Raw genomic sequence first — 21,699 nt, forward strand, 5'->3', positions numbered from 1 at the left:
CAGTGTGATGTTGCCCCGCAGGTGCTGAAGAATGAGGTGGAGCTGATGGCGAGGATGGCAAAGACCATTGACGGCTTCACTCAGCATCAGACGAGGTTGGCCGTCGTCATCGACGGGCTGGACTCGTGCGAACAGGACAAAGTTCTGCAGATGCTCGACACGGTGAGCTGACGTCACTGTTGATTCAAAGAAAAACACGACAGGAAAAAAAACATCAACCATTTAATTCCTGAACTAAAATTAAAAACCCTCCAAACCCTTAGACTCGTTCTCATGTCTGATCATCACTGTGCAGGTGAGGGTGTTGTTCTCCAAAGGGCCCTTCATCTCTATCTTTGCCAGCGACCCTCACATCATCATCAAAGCCATCAACCAGAACCTGAACAGCGTCCTCCGAGACTCCAACATCAACGGACACGACTACATGAGGAACATCGTCCACCTGCCCGTCTTCCTCAACAGCAGAGGACTCTCCAGCGCCAGGAAGATGTGTGCTCCTGCTCCAGCTAACGGAGACGCTGCCAACACTGACGGTAACCGTGATGATGGATAACGACTATAACTACTCCAAAAAATACAGAGCAGCCCGTGATGGACAGATGGTCCATCCAATCAGTGCTCACCGTTTAATAAAGTTCTCCGGGTCACAAGATGACTGCAAAATGTGTCCTAAGTCAGTTGTGCCTCTGACTCGAGTCTCTGACGTGTGTGTCTGTCTGCAGGTTGGCACGAGGAGTTGGACAGGAAACTGTCTCAGCACAGTTTGGGCGAATTAACCAAGTTTGGCAGCAAGACGACTCTCAACCGCCGGGTGAGTGTGTGTGTGTGTGTGTGTGTGTGTGTGTGTGTGTGTTTGATTGCTAAGTAGATCAATCAATGTATGTTCACTGATCACCGTGTGACCCGTGTGTCTAGGACACGTACCGGCGGCGTCAGGTGCAGCGCTCAGTGACTCGTCAGATGTCGTTTGACCTGACGAAGCTAATGGTGACGGAGGATTGGTTCAGTGACATCAGCCCGCAGACGATGAGGAGGCTCCTCAACATCGTCTCTGTCACAGGTCAATAATGATCTGATCACTGGATCAATATCAGCACTGAAGCACTGATGGTCCTGCGACAAACAGACAACAGACTTGAGTTGACACTGTGAACATCCTCTTCCTGTGTGTGTGCAGGTCGTCTGCTGCGAGCCAATCAGATCAGCTTTAACTGGGACCGCCTGGCGTCCTGGATCAACCTGACGGAGCAGTGGCCCTACAGGACATCCTGGCTCATCCTGTACCTGGAGGAGACCGACGGAGTCCCAGACCAGGCCACCCTCAAGACCATCTACGAGAGGTCAGAGGTCACACTCAAGTGTGGAGCTGCCACAGGGAGTGAAAGAGTCGTCTTTAGTATCAATCAATGTATTGATACCAGATCTGATCACAACACGAGGACAGTGTTTGACTCTTCAGTGTTTTCTCTGTCAGAGTGTCCAAGAACATCCCGACCACCAAAGACGTGGAGCCTCTGCTGGAGATTGACGGAGACGTCCGCAGCTTCGAGGTCTTTCTGTCTTCACGGACGCCGGTGCTGACGGCCAGAGACATCCGGACCTTCCTGCCCTGCACCGTCAACCTGGACCCCAAACTGAGGGAGATCATAGCAGGTAGTGACACATCTCAAATCAAATCTAATCAGCTTTATTTATATAGCCCAAAATCACAAGCACACATCTGGCTGCTTCTGCCCTTTAGAGGCTCTCTCACTGATCCAGATGTTTTCTCTCTCTGTGATCCAGATGTTTTCTCTTTCTCTCTCTCTCATCCAGATGTTTCTTATTTCTCTCTCTGTGATCCAGATGTTTTCTCTTTCTTTCTCTGTGATCCAGATGTTTTCTCTCTCTCTGTTCCAGATGTTCGTGCGGCCCGGGAGCAGATGAATATGGGCGGGGTCACGTACCCGGCCCTCCCCCTGCAGGAGCCACAGCCCCGCCCCACCTCCGTGTACTCTCAGGTGTCATCGGCGTGCTCGCCCTCCGCTTCCTTCGGCGGGCCCTTCAACCAGCCAGCAGGGGGCGTGGTCTCTCCACAGCCTCACAGCAGCTACTACAGCGGCATGGCCGGACCGCAGCACCCCTTCTATAACAGGGTGAGTACAGGCTCCGGCCTCAAATGGTTGATGATGTCAATTGACAGGTGACAGGTGAGTTCTGATTTTCAGCTTTCAGTCTGAAGTTTTCACCCTGACAAGCCATTGACTCACATTTCTGGCTGAATGGTAGGTAAAACTGTAATGTAATCAGCACGGTCACATGGCTGCAGACCGTTTCCTTCCTCACCTGTTTCAGTTTCTGTTATCGTTTGTGTTTTCTGTCATTTTACTCTTCAGTTGGATTTAATTTACTCAGTCTGACTCTGAATCTCTGCTGTCACCCTGCAGGAGCTCTCAGTCCGGTTCAGGGTTAGGGTTACAAAGACTCCAGTACAGCAGGTCCTGGACGTTTTAGCCTAGCTTAGCACAAATACTGGAGGCAGGGGGAAACTGCGAGCCTAGCTCCATCAAATGATAAGAAATGTTTTGGGGTTTTTTTGGCCTTTTCTGGCTTTATTGACAGGACAGCTGAAGAGTGTGACAGGAAACAGGGTGAGAGGGGGAGTGACACGCAGCAAAGGGACCCGGGCCGAGAGTCGAACCCGGGTCCGCTGCAGAGCCTCAGCACAAGCGCCACCCAGCTCCTGCAATTTGAGCCACATCCTGGACTGTCAGCTCTGATAACACGATAACTTTCAACATGGCTACAGAAGGTTGTGCTAACATTAACTAGCAAGTGAATGATAATATCAGTGAAACAATTTTGTACCAATTTTGACAGTTCAAAGTCATTTTAATTGATCCATTAACCCTAAATATTATCATGTTCAGCCACATGAAGTTATTAATGTTAACCTCATGTTGATTAGCTTTTATTTGTTAGCTGGAAGTTAGCTTGTATGCTAACAAGGAACTAAGGAGGACATTTAATTTAATTAAATTCAGAAAACTTTATTTGTGTCCCGGGGCAATTGAAGGCAGTAGCTGAACAAAGACACAACAAGTCAGCATGTTAGTTACACAGACACAAAACAAGTCAGATATAATAAAAATAGATGACATGAACTAAATAAGTGATTTACATTACTTACACGAGGTGCAAAGTAGCGGTGAGCTCAGTTGGGTTGTACATTTAGAGGCAGCAGCACAACATAAAAGGAAAATTTTAGTAGAGAAGCGAAATTTAATGAGATCGATTGTTTAGTGAAGTTTTACTGTGTCAGGCTGTTTTTAGCCTAGCTTAGCACAAAGACTGGAAGCAGGGGGAACTGTTAGCCTAACCTAGCAGACATACAGCACAGAATGATTTGAGTTTACTCAGGCACAGACATGAAACATCTGTATCTGGTGTGCCAGTGTCACTGTGTGTCTGTGTGTGTGTGTGTGTGTGTGTGTGTGTGTGGCAGCAGTGATTCAGTGTCTTTTTGTGTTTTTTCAGTTGCGTCCTTCTTGCTGTTTAACGTTGAATCATTCCCATGAACATTATTTTTATTTCCACCCCTCAGCCATATTTCCCCCATCACCTTTACCAGCTGCCACGCCCACTCATGGCGCCCTCCTACCCATCACACCTCCACCCACGCCCACTACCTAAAGCCTTCTTCAGTCGGGACGCCTCAGCTGCAGCTGTAAGTACGATACATCAGGTCACAGCCGGTCAGAGCGACAGACAAACTCCTTCCTGTGATGTCATCGTATTATTGTTGAATTATTCATGAAGTAAGTGGAATAAAGAAGGATGGAGAAGAAAAGATGAATTATTCAGGAAAACAAACAGATTAAAATGATGATTTCATTTGAATAAATGATTAAATCAATAAAATGCACAAATGTGTAGTAAATTATTTCCACAAGATTTATTCTGTTGTCATATCATAAACATTATTTCATACGGTCAGGATTTTTTTCTTCACGTCATCATTCAGTTTGATCCATTTAAATGCTTATTTAAACAATATAGAATTGAATCTGATGATGAAAAATTAATCTGACGAATAAAACATTCTAAGTGACAGTTACGACTAAATGATTATTCTCATTATTCAAAAATCTGGTGGTTGTTTTTTATCAATTAAAAAAGTGTGGTTGATAAAATGTGACGTCTTTAAATGTTCAAATATTCACTTTATTACATATTTTATATTATACATATTTTAAATATTTTATATTATTAAAAAAAGTAACATACATTCCTGAAGCTGCAGCAGAAGAGTTCAGTGTTCCTCTCTCCTGATGTGATCCATCGATCGATACGCTGTAAGAATTGAATCAGATTGATTTCTGCCTTTATCTTTATTATGATCATGTTTTAGTCATTGTGACATTTTTAAGTTTTAATTTCCTGTCTCGTCGTTTTCAGTGTATTTTTGTCCTTTAAAGTTTTATTTCCATTTATTTATCTTTTCTTCTTTTTGGCTTCAGTGGGCTTCCGTAGTTTTGGTCCTTGATGCCATTTAAAAACTGAAAATTGTAAAAATGTCCAGTCATCACAAAGCTTTAGATCAAGGTTTTCTTCTTCTGCTATTGACGACGGCAGACTCACGCCTCCTCTTGTCTCTTCTTCTGTGGTGCGTGAGATTCTGTAGCTTCACAGACTTCAACGAGCGAACGTTTTATTTCTGGTTTTCTCTTCTTCTCGTGTCCTACAACTGGAATCAATGAGATATAATCAGTCAGCATTCATTTCCACTCTGTGTTCCACCTGCCACTCACCTGTTCTCCAGGTGTTTTCTCTCCAGCTGTGTTTCAATCCTCACCTGTCTGTCTGTCTGTCTGTCTGTCTGTCTGTCTGTCTGTCTGCAGTGTAAGGGTTCATCTTTGAAAAGGAAGCAGGTATAAGATCTCTTCCTTCCTTCTTCCCTTCCTTCCCACTAACTAACTGTGTGAATTGCTCTGGCGATTACGACTCCCAGCATGCATCTTGCCTGGACTAGCCTGTAGCCTCAGTAGAGTTGTTTGGTTTTGAACTCTTGGTTTGACCGTTGACCCTGTCCCAAAAACCCCACAGCTGACCACTTAACCCCACCTGTCCTCACCAGACCCCATCAGACCCCACCAGACCCCTCCTGACCCCTCTTGTCCCCTCCTGTCCCCACCAGACCCCTCCTGTCCCCCACCAGACCCCCCCTGTCCCCACCAGACCCCATCAGACCCCTCTTGTCCCCTCCTGTCCCCACCAGACCCCCTCTGTCCCCCACCAGACCCCTCCTGTCCCCACCAGACCCCATCAGACCCCTCTTGTCCCCTCCTGTCCCCACCAGACCCCCTCTGTCCCCCACCAGACCCCTCCTGTCCCCACCAGACCCCATCAGACCCCTCTTGTCCCCTCCTGTCCCCACCAGACCCCTCCTGTCCCCACCAGACCCCATCAGACCCCTCTTGTCCCCTCCTGTCCCCCACCAGACCCCTCCTGTCCCCACCAGACCCCCCCTGTCCCCCACCAGATCCCTCCTGTCCCCACCAGACCCCATCACACCCCTCCTGTCCCCTCCTGTCCCCACCAGACCCCTCCTGTCCCCCACCAGACCCCTCCTGTCCCCTCCTGTCCCCCACCAGACCCCTCCTGTCCCCCACCAGACCCTTCCTGTCCCCACCAGACCCCATCAGACCCCTCCTGTCCCCACCAGACCCCTCCTGTCCCCTCCTGTCCCCACCAGACCCCTCCTGTCCCCACCAGACCCTTCCTGTCCCCACCAGACCCCACCAGACCCCTCTTGTCCCCTCCTGTCCACACCAGACCCCACCAGACCCCACCAGTCCCCACCAGACCCCTCCTGTCCCCACCAGACCCCACCAGACCCCTCCTGTCCCCACCAGACCCCATCAGACCCCGCCTGTCCCCAACAGACCCCACCAGACCCCTCCTGTCCCCACCAGACCCCATCAGACCCCTCCTGTCCCCATCAGACCCCACCAGACCCCTCCTGTCCCCTCCTGTCCTCACCAGACCCCACCAGACCCCTCCTGTCCCCACCAGACCCCATCAGACCCCTCTTGTCCCCACCAGACCCCATCAGAGCCCTCCTGTCCCCACCAGACCCCTCCTGTCCCCACCAGACCCCATCAGACCCCTCCTGTCCCCATCAGACCCCATCAGACCCCTCCTGTCCCCACCAGACCCCATCAGACCCCTCCTGTCCCCATCAGACCCCATCAGACCCCTCCTGTCCCCACCAGACCCGTCCTGTCCCCACCAGACCCCATCAGACCCCTCCTGTCCCCATCAGACCCCACCAGACCCCATCAGACCCCTCCTGTCCCCACCAGACCCCATCAGACCCCTCCTGTCCCCACCAGACCCCACCAGACCCTTCCTGTCCCCTCCCATCACACGGTTGTCATACACTGTAAAAAGTGTTGGTTTTGTACCACTCACAGAATAATACTTTATTGATTTTGATTCAATTTCTCTCTTTGTTTAATAAATGACTTTGAGACTTTTCTGTTGGTTCTGATTGATACTGATGACAGGATCCTGTCAGGTTCTGGTACTGATGAAATGATTCTGTCAGGTTCTGATACTTTATCAAGACGACAGCTTCAAAACATTTCCTCAACTCGCCATGAAGCAAAGAAACAAACAGACTCTTCAGTAGAACCAGAACCTGTTGGTTCTGATCTGTGACCCCACTTTACAGTCTGACTTCCTGTTTGAACACTGAAACTGTTCCAGGATTGATCATAGGTTTACATAAAGTAGTGATCGGGTCTGTAGTGGTCTAGTTTGTAGTGGTCTGGTCTGTAGTAGTCTGTAGTGGTCTGTAGTGGTCTTGTTTCCTGCTGTGTGGACTCAGATGTGTGTTTGTGTTCAGGGCTCGGCCTCCGTGGTGTCGGGCGCTCCAGCCATCCTCCTCAGCTCCATGACGACGGAGGCCGTCTGTGAGCGTGTGCGTCAGATCGAGGGCATCGACCAGAGCATGATGGGACAGTACGCCGCCACCATCAGGAAGGTCAGTGACGCGTGGACGTGGAGTTGAGCCGCGAGAGGCCGAGCACAGTGACATCTGTGATGTGTTTGTGTTTCCAGGCCAACGTGAATGGCAGAGTTTTGTCTCAGTGTAACATCGACGAGTTGAAGAAGGAGATGAGCATGAACTTTGGAGACTGGCAGCTCTTCAGAGCCACGGTGAGTCCCCGCGTCAATCCTCACTGTTAGCATGAGGTACGCTAAGTGTTAGCATGTTAAAGGTGAGGATCAGGGCAAGTGGTGAGGAAACGAGAGGACCTAGTCTCTTTTTTCATCGCTCTCTTCAAGAAAAAAGTGGAAATGAGGAGAGTGAATTTGAAGCTTTGAGACAACAAGGAAACAAAAAACACTGTGTAGATGAAACTAGAATCTTTAGACATTATTCAGATATCATTCCTCTTTTAGCTCATAAACAAGAGATGGCGCTGAACACGGCGTTTGGTCAGAAGCAAACTTAGACGAGTTTGCCAGAAAATGAATTTTAGCCTTTTACTTGAAGTGCATGAAGAAAAAAAAGGTCTTCCTGTCATGTGTCCGTCGCCTCAGACTGTCAGACTCTCCTGTAGTTCAAGAAATATTAAAAATAGTAAATTAAATCCTCTGTTCTGTGACTGAGTTTAATCTAAATGATGTGAGAGATTGTCTTTATAAGTTCTGCCATTATTTCCAACTGTGAAAGAAGGATTCTCACTTGTCTCTCAGGGCTTCCATACAAAGCTCACACTGACATGAAAATGTTGTTTTGTCTCATTTTAAAGAAGAGAAAGTTTTCATTTCGTCAAATGAACAGTTGAGTTTCTCCTCCCGGCTGCAGGTTCTGGACATGCGTCAAATCGAGAGTCAGGTGCTGCAGGATGAAGTTGCCAGTGAGCAAGGCAGCGTTGTGGGAGGTCCCACCGAGGCAGGAAGGCGAGCAGTGGCTCTGCCCCACGCTGGCGCCGCCAACGCAGATGGTTCTCCAATGTACAGCTTCAACCTGAGCTTCGAGGAGCTGAGCACCATCGGGCTGGACGATCCGGCCCGACACGGACACATGCAGTGGATGGTAAACCTTTAACCTTTGACCACATGACCTTTGACCTTTACACAGGCTGCAGTGAGATGTGCTGATGGGTTTATTGATTAGGAAACACGTTTTTTTTCATTTAAGATTAATGTGATACAACTGATCTGACCACATGAATGTCTCTTGTGAAAAGGCGCCCCTACTCGGACTGCTGAAGGTTCTGTCAACGGGATGCTGGAAGACATTCTGAAACAAAGTCTTGTGTTCTGCATCTGTCCTCAGGGTGGCACTCACCGCACCGCCAGCATGACCAGCCTGAACTCACAGGAGTCGTCCAATGACATCGGCAAGCTGACGGACAAGCAGCAGGCTGAGTACCGCAATGCCTACCAGGAGTACATCGCCCAGATGTCTCAGCTTGAGATGGGCGGCAGTGGTGCAGAGAGGCCAGTCCAACCACAGCCGTCACAGTTCATGACATCATCATCGTCAGACGACAAGGGCAAAGATGGCGGTGAGCAGGATGGGCGTAAATCCTTCAACAAGAGGAGCAGCGGAAAACCGGCAGCAGACAACACTGACTTTGCCTCAAATGGAGACGGTCTGGACCCGATCACAGAGGAGGATGAGAAGGGCGACCACGGCTCCTCCAAGTCCCTCCTGACTCGCAAGACCTCGGCTGAAAGAGGCGGGCTGTTCCAGGGTGCCGCTGACTTGAAGCTGAAGGCTGGAGGCGGGCTGCGCTATCAGAAGCTGACCAGTGACGATGAGGAGTCTGAGGAGTCGGATAATGCTCCGCTGCTGAAAGATGGCAAGAAGGTGGTCGACCCTAAACTTCCCGGTGGCTCGCTGGCTTTGAAGGGGAAGGACTATCTGTCGGACGCCATGTTAGATAAGAAGGACTCGTCGGATTCGGGCGTGCGGTCCAACGAGAGCTCGCCCAACCATTCGCTGCAGGACGAGGAGGCTGACCTGTCACAGCTGGAGAGGGCCAACCTGATTGAGCTAGATGAAGAGACCCTGGCGAGGAAGAGATGCCTTCCCAGCAGCCTCAGCGGCCTCCAGGATCCCGCCATCGCCCGCATGTCCATCTGCTCTGAGGACCAGTGCAGCCTGCTGGCCAGCAGCCCTGAGGAGAGCTGGCCCTCATCCAAGAGCTACAACCTGAACCGCACACCCAGCAACGTGACGCTCAACAACAACACCAACGCCCAGCAAGGCAACCACCCCCGCCAGCCTGCGGAGGGCTCCACCTCCTCCTCCAACCCCACCTCCACCTCCTCCTCCAGTGACGTCATCCTCTCCCCAAGCTCCGGCACTACCAGCACCTCCAGCTCCACCACCACCTCCACCAGGCCAGGGCCCAACAATGAGAACGTCCGAGTGGTTCACCTAAAGAGGGGCCTGAAGCCCGGAGACCCGCCGGAGATCTGCACCGTGTCCTCGGACACTGTCACCTTTGGCGAGGAGCGGGAGAGCATCCTGTGATCTCATGGCAACCTGCCAAGATCAAGAGAGCACTGAGAGTCGAACCAGCAGCCTCCTTCAGCCTCCTCAGCCAATCACAACTCATTTAAATTGATCTCCTGGCTTGTCAGATATTAAAATAATAACAGCAGAGCGTCACTGTCGTTAACATGGTGTGTTGCTGGAGGAGAGGAGTGGCTGCTGGTCGCTCGCCGTGTCGTCTGTTTTGTGATGTCATCAGTAGTTCAGTTGTTGTGCATGTTTGTAATTCTGTAGAAAAACTGCATGTTGTTGTTGTGATGTGACCCAACGCACAGGAATCATCATCATCATCATCATCGTTAGTTCATTAGATGCTGATGTAACTTAAAACTGGGTTAAACTCTAAACATGTTTTTTGTTCACAAATTCACAACATACAACTAAATAGTTAGATATAATATCTGATGTAAATTAGTTTACAGAGAAGTCCAGAACATTGTTGTAAACTGTGGCCCCTCGGTGGCTGTGGCGCCTCTCGGTGGCCATTCTAAGCTTCTGCTTTAAAACACTAAATCTGTGATGTCACGTTGAAAAAGGTCGTCACTGTGCAGGATGCAGCTGAATGTGAAGGATTTAATTCAACAAAGATTAACGAAACATCATCATGTCACGTTTTTCCGCCTCCGGTGCCGAGATGGTTCTGAGCTGTGATCAGAGATATAAACATTAAATAAAGTGAAGGATTCAGGTGATGTTCTGATGTACTGGTCCGTCTGAGCTGTGCCACTAAATGTAAACATGACGTGAATCTAAAGATGAAAAGTTACAGAACAAACATGTTTATCAGATTTTAAATGAAGTCTAAGCAGCCGGCGGCGCTGCAGGACTGATGCTGCTGCTGAGCCTCACCGCACACCTGGACTCTGTCTGGACTGTGTGGTTCTGGAGGTGAAGTTCTGCTGAACCCTAACAAATGTTTAACTGCAGAACAGCTGCTATATTTTCTTCTGATGACACAAATTAAAACCTTTTTCATTGGCTTAGCTGTGATCGGAGTGGTGACATCACCCAAGTCCTATTACCTGCTCACTTCTGATTGGTTGATTCCTGGAGCTCAAACTGACAGAAGCTAAATGCTGATGGGTCAGTTATCAGTATTGATCAGATTTAATCAGTATTAACTGCTGTCACTTTACTGTTTGTGTTTATTGTTGTTTATTGAAACTGAGTCAAACGAACCAATCAGAGCTCAGAGCCGACCCTGACAGCTGGAGGCTTTTATTCTGATGTTTGATGAACTGTCTGAATATTGTAACGAGCTCATTGATGAGTCATTGATGTGTTATTGATGAGTTATTGATGAGTTATTGATGTTATTGATGTTATTGATGTTATTGATGTGTTATTGATAAGTTATCGATCAGTTATTGATATGTTATTGATAAGTTATTGATGAGTTATTGATGTGTTGTGGGGTCTGTCTCGGTGCTCTCGTCTCTTTAACTCCTTTAAATGTGAAACTAAGAAATAAAATCTGGATGTTGAATGTTGAAGCTGTCTGACTTTTTAATCTGATCACTTCTATCAAGTTATTTAAATAAAGTCTGTCTTGAGTTCTTCAGATCAATAAATCAGTTTCACAGATGAGCTGACAGCTGCAGCAGGAGGTCACACCTGAGACTCAGCAGGGTTTATTGATTGAGGGTTCTGATGATCTGATAAATAAGATCCAACCCGGCTTTGTAAACATCAATTGAAATGAAATTTCACAATTAAATTTTGGGTGAAATGCTCCATTAATGATGAGCCTGCAGCTCCAGAACCACTGAAGGTCCATTTTAACACCAGTTCTGGAGCTTTTGTCACATTTTGTCTCCGACTTAGATGAAAAGATTAAAAAAGTCCTGGACCTTGAGCTGTTAAACTGAACATGTTGAAACCGGCCCTGCAGTCACTTATTGTCTGTATCAAAGTTTACTGTTTACAGTATTTTTGGATGAACAACAAAATAATTTCATTAGATAAAGGAAGTGCTTTATTCTATCAGAATAAGACTCCACTTCCTGTGAAAGGACACTTTAGAAAATGAGTCCAAAAATCAAACTTCCTGTAGGGTTTTCAAAATCAAACAAACAGAAGCACAACACACTCAGAAGGAGGAAGCTTCCACTGCCTGTTCATTTCAAAGTAAAAGTCAAAATATGTTATTGTTTCCTGAAACAACGTGCTGATTCAGTTTTTCTCGATTGTTTACACACATTTACACACTCTACACAAAAATCAAGAAACACAAAAAAAATCTCAATTCTCCTGCAAAATGAAACTTTACATTCAAAACAATGTTATTTCTTCTCAAAATGGTATTTTGTTTTCAGATGACACACAAACCATCATATAGACATAAGAATCAATTGTTGTGCTCAATGTAAAACACTATGATTAATGGAAAACACTCCTCTATTCATCATAATGACTTAGGCCTTTTTTGGTTCAGTATTACACTTACCACAAACAGTACATACATACATACATACATACATACATACAAGTCAGTTGTAAAATATTTGAGAATATTGTTTATACTCAGAGCACACAAATACACGGTAACAGATATATTTCATATCACACAGTGTACATCCTAATTAACACAAAGTTGCACATACAGTGGTCTACATATAAGACAACTGAAGAATTTACTGTATAAAGTTAGAGTAAAAAAAAATAAATAACTATGCTGTATCCTCTCTTCTGTTTCGGTCTGGCCACAGCACCTCATCCACATCACAAGCAGTGTTTTCCATTGCTCCAAAACAGAAGAGCAGCTAATTGTAAAACTGTGTGACAGGTGTTTGCTCATGTGATGAGTCAGTGTGCATAGTAGGGCAATTAACTTTAGAAATTTGAATGACAGTGTTCCTTGTGAAATCAAGAGATTTTCTTCATGAAAATTGTGCCAAATGCAGAGAATTGTGTGTAGTGTTTTGAAAAAAAGTGTGTTTTAGAACTGCAGTTTTAGTGTAAAGCAGTGCTTGTAGTTACATTTTGTGGTCAATGCATCTCAAGTAGCAGTATTTGTGTGTAAACAATTGAGAAAAACTGTAGAAGATGATTGACTACAAGCAGCAGGATTTCTTTTGACTTTTACTTTGATTAATATTTCCTCTTCCTGTAGAGTTCAAATCAAGCAGGAAATGCAGCTCGACAGACAGGAAGTTTAAACGGATTGATTCAGACTTCATCTGAACCAGACTTGGTTTGAAAAACTCTTAATTTAGCAGCCAGATTTAATAGTTGATGGATCTTTAATGTAAACACTACATGAGAACGTCCGTCTGAAGATCATCAGTCACATCAGACGAGTACAGACTCTGAACTCCCTGACGAGCCGCCGTCAGCCTCAGCAGCTCCAGGTAAAATGGACAGAAAAGTTAAAGGACGCTGGTGTTTCTGCTCTCCGCCGGTTGAAATGATCTCAGACTCAAAGTGAGAAGAGGAGAAGAAGAGCTGGTGATGAGGTGAGAGAGAGAGAGAGAGAGAGAGAGAGAGAGAGAGAGAGAGAGAGAGAGAGAGAGAGAGAGAGAGAGAGAGAGAGAGAGAGAGAGAGAGAGAGAGAGAGAGAGAGAGAGAGAGAGAGAGAGAGAGAGAGAGAGAGACAGAGAGACAGAGAGAGAGAGAGAGAGAGAGACAGAGAGAGAGAGAGAGAGAGAGAGAGAGAGAGAGAGAGAGAGAGATCTCCTCCTCAGTTTGCTGCTGAAACTCAGTTTGAACGATCAAACATCTGAAACTGATTTAAGTTTATCAACAGCGTCAGTTAATGTCTCCATCTGCACCAGAACATCAGAACAACAATCAATAATCTGAGCAGTGATCTTCAACATTAACATTCAGAAAGCTATCTAACATGAACGGAGCTGATCAGATGATCGACACCTGTTCACATTACCTGGCAGGTGTGTGTGTCGGTACCGGAGCTCTGGCCGCTCTGTGGCCGGTCCTGGTGGAGCGGTTCTCCCGCTGCCGGTCCGGACGCGTCCAGCTCGGTCTGCAGCTGCAGGATGTGGTCGATGACGTGCTGCAGGATCTCCGCCCGGCTGGCGGCGGCAGACACAGAACCAGCCGCGCCAGCAGCCGATAACACAGGTTCATGTACCGCTGCCGGAGCACCGAGACGTGCGGGCCGGCCTCCGCAGCCGCCGAGCTCTTGAAGCCCCGCAGAGGACTCGTGCTGCTCCTCCTGCTCCTCCTGCTGCTATTGGCTGCAGACAGCAGCGCACTGCCGGCTCTCATGTCTGCTGCTGACCGCTGAGCTTCATGAGAGGACCAGGACAGACCCGGGGACACGTCACAGACCCGGGACAGACAGCGAGGGAAGACGCAGCCGCACCGAGTCTGTCTGAGCTTCTTAATGACCCGCTCAGCTCTGAGCTGGACGCTCATTGGCTCTCATCAGACTCGGTCACCTTCACAAGCCAGCTGATTGGTCCGTGAACTTGCAGCTCACCTGAGGGCTCACCTGTTTGCTCAATAGTGATGGGAACGGCAGTTCTTCTTACTGTACTGAATCTCTAGAATCCGTTCTTTAAAATGATTCGTTCAACAGATTCGTTCACCGCTCTCCAACTCCCTGAACTGATAAGCAGCCAAACGATCCATCATTCAGTTCATGATTCAGCCCTGAGGTTCATGTTCACTTACTGAGGGACGGTGCGTTCATGGACTATAGTACACAATCATTCGCAGGAGACACAGCGCTGCTTTGAGTGGTATACATACACTAAAATTATTACACAGTAAAATCACTTGACATGATGCTACACGGATGTTAGCAACACAGCGCTAATTTTAGCAGTACGGTAACTGAACGTGAATCGTCTCCTCTGCCCTGGCTGAGTGAGAGACACTGTCAGCACAGTACACGAACATGAATCACGTCCTGACAGTTCTCTGAGTGAGTCGCAGCAGTTCCACTCCTGGCCGGCATGATCAGCTGAGCTGAACTGAACTGAGAAAGGAACGAATCAGTTCATGAAGTGATTCCGTTCACTTCGTTCACTTAAATGATTTGTTTGTTCGAACGACACTTTCGCAACGGACACAACACTACTGCTCACTCTGTCCTTTTCACTTCCCTCAAATGAGTCAGTAATCAATAATTATTAATAAATACCAGAACAGCAGGTGGACACAATAATGAGAACACAACTGTTTCCTGTTTGTGATTTAATAAAAGACTCAACATGAAGCGCCACACATTATACTTTATCTTTTGATATACAAATAAATGATCCATTATCTTAACAATAACACTGATTTGAATGTTAAGACTGACAGACAGAGGCTAACAGACAGAGGCTAACAGACAGAGGCTCAGCGGGTAGAGCAGGTCGACTAGTGATCGGAAGGTCACTGGTTCAAATCCCGGCTCTGGGCAAGGCTGAGCTGCATGTCGAAGTGTCTTTGAGCAAGATACTGAACCCCACATTGCTCACTAGTGAGGCCCTGCGATGAGCTGGTGACTTATCCAGGGAGCACCCTGCCCTCGCCCTGAGACAAGGCTGGGATTGGCTCCAGCAGCAACACCCCGCAACCCCATGGAAAGGGATAAGCGGTTCGGACAATGACATGACATGACTTTAATTTAGCTAATTTTGCTTTACATTAAAATCATACAAAAGTTTATTTTGTACATAAAGAGTGCATCGATTGAAACAATAAGGTAGGGCCATCAAAAAATTTGAAATTAAATACAGTAGGACAATGCTGCAGAAGGTGGGCATGGACCCCTGACCCCTCAAACCAGTCTGGCCTAAAGCTCCGCCTCCTGTTCCCCATCAGAGTGGTTGGGAATATGTTTAACTTGGGCTGCACTGCTACATCGTTCTGGGACTTGCTGATATCTGTGGAAAGATGCACAGTAAACAGGGCACAACTACAAACAACTTTTATTTACTGTTGTATGCATTTATTTTAAAATGTAGGGTAAATATTTGTTTATGTTTTTAACATAAGAATCACACATCAATGATGCAAAAAATAATTCATTTCAGAAAGCACCATTTTATGGACACACTGTACTATGAATTGTAATGACACTGCTCTGCAAATGGCCTGAATAAGAACACCTTTTCTCTCAATCTCTCTCATGTTTCTCTCTCTTTTTTATTATTATCGGGGCAAAAAAGGCCGCAGTGTCCCTCCTTATTTCATGATAACTACTAGAAGAAGAAGCACAACGTAGAGGCAAACATCTCATTTCACAAGTAACCATCCTAACCCTAACCCTTAACACGGGCAGATACTGTTGATTACTTTACTCACTAAACGTATTATTTATTGAAATGCAACAGCCAAGACTGATAAAGTTTCGTGGTTAACGTGACAATATTGTGTAGAACTAGCTAGGATACTGACATTCGGATTCTTGCTTCTGCTTCAGTGAGTTTGCTTCGATATTTAAACATAGTGAGACCAGACATGTACAAACCTGATTTTCTTATCGGAGTGAAGAACAACAGTAACACAGTTACGTGCAGCAAAGCTTCCAACGCAGCTGAACACACCAAACAGATTCGTTTCCGACCTTGTCCGAGTCTCCCCGAACGCTTCAGATGTCCAACGGTTGGGCCGGTGTGTTCCTGCCTTTAGTTCAAGTGAAAGGAACTTTGAATGCTTCAGCATACCAAGAGATGTTGGCCCCTTCCTGTTGCAACATGACTGTGCACCAGTGCACAAAGCAGGTCCATAAAGACATGATGAGAGAGTTTGGTGTGGATGAACTTTATCAGTGATCATCAGGGGGGACTGTGTGGAGAGGGTGGCAATCCACATCGAGAAGAGCCTATCCTGGAACGTGAACGCCTCTGAGCTGCTGAAAAATGCCCAGCAGAGACTGTACTTCCTGAGAATACTCAGGAGGAATAACATCACACAAAGACTGCTGGTGTCTTTTACCGTGCTTCCATTGAGAGCGTACTAACATACTGCATGTGCGTATGGTACACCAGCTGCACAGCGGCTCACAGGAAAGTGCTCCAGAAGGTCATCAACACCACCCAAAAGATCGTTGGCTGCCCTCTTTCCACAATGGAAGAACTACACAGTTCCTGTTGTCTCAAAAAAGCCCAGAACATTATAAAGGACACCCACCATCCCGGTCACTTCCTGTTTGAACTGTTGCCTTCAGGCAGACGGTACAGATCCATTAACACAAGGACTCAAACACAGTTTTTATCCAACTACAATAACCACCCTCAGTGCTGCAAAACATAATGTGCAATGGATCAATGCAATAACAGACTGACTGTAGATGTATGTACATGTTTTTATGCAATCACTGAGTGTGTTTATGTATGCTGCTATATGTTTCTATTGATTGTTTTTTTAAACACTAGCACTTAAATTAGATTTCTATATTTTCATAGACTCATGAATGATGCACTGACTGGAAAGTGCTTTAAATTTCGTTGTACCTGTGACAATGACAATAAAGACCTGTTCTATTCTAAATGAATGAATGAATGTCAGCAGCATTCATTAGATTCAGTCCTTGAGACGAGCTGATTTACATGCAAAACAAGTGATGATGAAGCAGGAGGACGATGACCTCTGACATCCACTGGGTCAGAAATGCTATCACCCCAACACTGCAGCTAACAGGCTCCAGGACTGGTGCAGTGGGTCTGCTGGAGCAGCTGGACTAGGGCAGGAACTGTGAACATTTGCAAGACAAACAACAAAAGACAGCAGCAGCCGTCCCTCTGTTCTTTATGAAAATGTGATGTAACAGTAAAACACTCTGGCTTCAGGGATTTGAGTGTCGGCCCGCGTCAGCTGCAGGACGTGTTTTGCATGTTCCAGCTGCATGTTGTAGGATCGGACAACGCTGCGACCTGCACACGCTGATCACACAACTATAAGATGCAAAGTGTGAAGAGGAGGATTGTTACAGTTTAACAGCTGCTCCACCTGCAGACACACATCTTGTCAACACTGCACGAGACACAAGAGACACGAGAGACACGAGGGACATGAGAGGGATGCTGGTTAGGGTTAGGGTTAGAATACAATGTGTCTTTATTTCATGTATGTCACAAAAATAAAAACAATGTAAGGTTAGTTACTCCTGCAGGAGGAGGCAGCTCCTCGTCTCCTTCTGGACAGCAGCAGGGTGAACAGCTGTTGGGATCCTGTGGGCTCTGTGGAGACACTGCACCATCACTGATGCCTGGCTTAGCGGCACTAATGAGACCTTGCTGGTGGATCAGCTTCATCGTGCTGGTCCAACAGCTAAACCAGCACCAAACAAGCACTAACCAGCATGGAATCACAGCCCTGCTGGATTTGAACGATCCTCCGGGTTTATTCATGGTCAGGACTCAGTTCAACTCAGACTGCCATCAGAGAGTGATCAGATTACAGCTGCGGGTCACATCAGTTTAAATGAAGTCTTTACACAAAGTCTACAAACTGAACCAGTTGTGACTGATGTGAGTCAGTGACAATGAATTCCTCCTCCACCACCAGGTGGCGCTCCAGACCAGCTGACTGCAGCTGAGGACATGACAGCACTCAGGTATGATTAACAAGTTTATTTTTAATATGTTTATTATGGGGCGGCTGTAGCTCAGCAGGCAGAGCAGGTCGGCTAGTGATCGGAAGGTCGCTGGTTCAAATCCCAGCAGAGCTGAGCTGCATGTGGAATCTCATCAACACTTGAGCAACATACTGAACCCTGACTTGCTCCTGAGGTGCAGTTGGCACCTTGCACGGCATCATCTGCCATCAGTGAGGGCCCTGTGATGAGCTGGCGACTTGTCCAGAGACAGGCTCCAGCAACAAAACCCCCGCAACCCCATAAAAGGGAAAAAGCAGTTACAGACAGTGGATGTTGGATGAATATTATGATGGATGTTGTCTGAGTCTCATCACTGTGTAAACATGTTGAAGCTTTCATTCTCAGTCATGTTTCTTCTTTTCCTTGTATTGCTTCACAACAACAATAACAACAACAACAACATTATTATTATTATTGTTATCATTATTATTAGTAATAATAATATCAATAGTGATAATAATGTAGGGGCGGCTGTAGCTCAGTGGGTAGAGCAGGTCGACTAGCGATGGAAAGGTCGCTGGTTCAAATCCCGGCTCCGGGCAGGGCTGAGCTGCATGTCGAAGTGTGTTTGAGCGAGATACTGAACCCCACAATGCTCATCAGTGAGGGTCCTGCGATGAGCTGGCGACTTGTCCAGGGAGCGCCCTCGCCCTGAGACAAGGCTGGGATTGGCTCCAGCAGCAACACCCCGCGACCCCATGGAAAAGGATAAGCGGCTACGGACAATGACATGACATAATAATGTATTGATGGACGATAATGTTTTGTTGAATCTGATTTTATTGGCTTTCTAACAACTTTTTTTTCAGTGAAATGATGAATTCATGTTTCTGCTCTGAATCGCAGCTCAGGTTTCATCTCCTGCAGCAGATTTTCCTCTGGACAGGTTGAATAAGAGACTGAAAAGATGCAAATCACAGAGAGGAGGCAGACTGATGGAGAATAACATGCTGGAGTCGCAGCTTTGCTCCATCTTTAGCACACAGGGTTAGCTGTCACTAAACACAACCAGCACAACATTTCTGTGGTTGGCTGCAGGATTCAGTCTGGACCAGATCCAAGAACTCCTTTGAGGATCGGATGGAGATGAAGCTGTGTCAGACATGTGTTAGCTTTAGCTTCGGTCTGTTAGCATGGTACCTGACCCTGGCACTTCCTATTCAGATCTTTAGGAATCATGGGAACTGTTTGTCATGATTGTCACTCTAGTAAAAGTAAAAGGCTTCAAAAAAAGCTGAGTTATAAAATCCTGATTATCATTATTTATATAAATATAATTAATAAATGGTGAGACACTAAGGTTGTGTCGTCATCACCATGTGGCTGATCTCCTCTCTTGGGCTCGGGGCTGGCTGTCTCAGTTTATGGAACTCCTCCTCTGGCGGCTCCCTGCCGTTGGTCCTTTGTGTTGATCATGATTTCCATATTTTGAAAAGCCACTTCCTGTTTTACAGGTGGGCAGTAAAATCAGCTGCAGAGAGTAGTTAAAGTTTGCTAGGAGCGCCCACTCCTCTGTCCTCTGTTGTTATTTAACTGTCAGTGTCTCGTGACCTTCGACCTCCAAACCTCTTGTTCTTCAGGTGTTTCCATGGTAACCTCTCATCCTCTCCAGTGGTAAAAATATACTTTAACATTATCTTCTACCTTCATGACTCTGGTGTATCCCTGCAGGCACATTACCCAGAAGGCCTGGCGTTGGTATCAATTATTCGGAGCAGGATCCTCAGACTTATCAGACTGGAGAGGATCCAACTGAGGATCCAGTTGAGGTCCTGACAGTCTGATCTGCTGCCAGACGTGTGATCAGAGAGCAGCAGAGAGCGATGCAGCATTTCCTCTGCTGGCAGTCTGATGTGTGATTACTGTGAGAGGACGGACACTTAAGACAACACGTCCGACAACCCGGCTCACAGAGGACTCGCTGTTTGTTGTTTGAGCAACAAGACGTTTAACTTCCAGCCGTAGTCAGGGTTCATTATAAAGGAATGTGACGACTGAAAAAAACTCCTGATGTATTTATGAATTTAAAGACATGTTTTCACTTCTTGTCACTTAAGCAGAAATATCCGTGTGTGGGTGAGCACATGTTTCTGTAACTAACTGCAGTTAGCATCTCTCTGGTTCCTCTGATATTATTGAACTGTATTCTGGATCATTACAGAACATAATCTGAAGGTTCTGATCCATTCAGGTTCAGTTGATCCAGATAATCTCCAGAGATGAACTCCACTCTGCGATGTGTGAAGCTAAATTAAATGAGTAGCTGTAAGAAGCAGGGCGGCTGTAGCTCAGTGGGTAGAGCAGGTCGACTAGTGATCGGAAGGTTGCTGGTTCAAGTAGATGGTGGTGGTGAGTAGATGAGTCTCCGTGTTGCTGTGAGGACGTTTAATGTCCCCGACAACCTCTGTAGTCTCATTCAGACACTTGTTAGCAGCCGCCAACTGTTTTTAACACATGAAGAGTTTCACAGTTAAACTGTGGGACATTAATGATGATCTGATCGATCGATCTGAAACTATCATCTGCAGGTTTCTAACAACAGACAATAAGATTAAAAACATAAAACAGGCTGAAACACACTGTAGCCTCTCCGCAGGGCACACACACACACACACACACACAGCAGGAGTTCAGCTCTGCTCTCCATCTGCTGTCTGTGTGGCTCCATCAATCATCAAGTCAATGAACACAGACTCATCAGCCCTTCAGCCTCCTCCTGGTCCTCCTGCTCTTGTTCTCCTTCTCCTCCTCCTCCTCCTGATATGCAGCAGCAGTTGAGAAAACAGACCCGGCTCATAGACTGATCTCCCATTGGTCGACCTGGCGACCTCCTGACCTCCTGACCCGTCGAGGCTCTAAAGGAGACTGCAAATCAGGGCCCAGCTTTGCATTGTGGGTAATGTAAACAAAGGAAGGGTGGAGGCGGGGATGTGACACACGATCAACCTGAGACTCTCTGTCAGATGAGATGGACACAGTTTGATAGAAAAATACAGTCAAGGTCCGCTTGCTTGTTCTGGAGCTTTGAGCCGGTCCACATGTTCTCCAGCAGCTAGTGCGACCCAGTTGTGTCTGGTGATAAAGTTTCTCTTAACACTCTAGAACTTTAAGAATATGAAGTTTAAATCTGTTGTAAATGTCATGAAGCTTCTTCACAGTGTCCAGGAACCAGAACCACAATGAGCTTCACTGGGTCTCCTACAGTACACACATGTTCACACGACAGATACTAAGCTGGTGGTGAGTCCCTAACCCTATAAGAACTTTAAGAACCATGAAAGTGGGTCAGCAGAATGTAAATGTCTGTTCTGACTCACCAGCTGGGCTGGTTGATATACAGCTGCTACACGCTGGCAGGCATAGGCGACCTTACCTATGTTTCAACCGTTTCGATTGAAACGGGCCCCGGGGGCCCCCAGGCTGCCCAGAAAAAAGTGAAAGATGTTGAGCTACATCTACACCAACAACCTGCTGGACCTGTACCCAAACCTCAGCATCGCCCTCCAAATGATGTTGACAGTCCCTGTGAATGTAGCAAGTGGAGAGAGGAGTTTCTCTCGCTTGAAACTAATTAAAACACACCTAA

At 46.7% G+C, this 21,699-nt stretch overlaps 1 protein-coding gene across 5 annotated transcripts in view; it reads left to right on the plus strand.

Moving 5' to 3' along the window:
* The window catches only part of kidins220b (kinase D-interacting substrate 220b), an 18,971-nt gene extending 7,919 nt beyond the window's left edge, over positions 1–11,052 (plus strand). For 2 of the 5 annotated variants that reach the window (XM_037085763.1, XM_037085766.1), the window contains exons 18-29: positions 22–162; positions 296–533; positions 723–811; positions 916–1,060; positions 1,178–1,340; positions 1,475–1,653; positions 1,900–2,135; positions 3,584–3,706; positions 6,890–7,027; positions 7,105–7,203; positions 7,859–8,089; positions 8,333–9,538. In XM_037085763.1, the coding sequence (XP_036941658.1) occupies positions 22–162; positions 296–533; positions 723–811; positions 916–1,060; positions 1,178–1,340; positions 1,475–1,653; positions 1,900–2,135; positions 3,584–3,706; positions 6,890–7,027; positions 7,105–7,203; positions 7,859–8,089; positions 8,333–9,538 (2,988 nt within the window). Of the gene's footprint in view, positions 1–21; positions 163–295; positions 534–722; positions 812–915; positions 1,061–1,177; positions 1,341–1,474; positions 1,654–1,899; positions 2,136–3,583; positions 3,707–6,889; positions 7,028–7,104; positions 7,204–7,858; positions 8,090–8,243 lie in introns of all 5 variants that reach the window. The other 3 variants (XM_037085764.1, XM_037085768.1, XM_037085767.1) reach the window with 3 other exon arrangements.
* Positions 11,053–21,699: the final 10,647 nt, after the last annotated feature.

This window comes from Acanthopagrus latus, chromosome 22 (assembly GCF_904848185.1).
Source record: "Acanthopagrus latus isolate v.2019 chromosome 22, fAcaLat1.1, whole genome shotgun sequence".
Classification (NCBI taxonomy): domain Eukaryota; kingdom Metazoa; phylum Chordata; class Actinopteri; order Spariformes; family Sparidae; genus Acanthopagrus; species Acanthopagrus latus.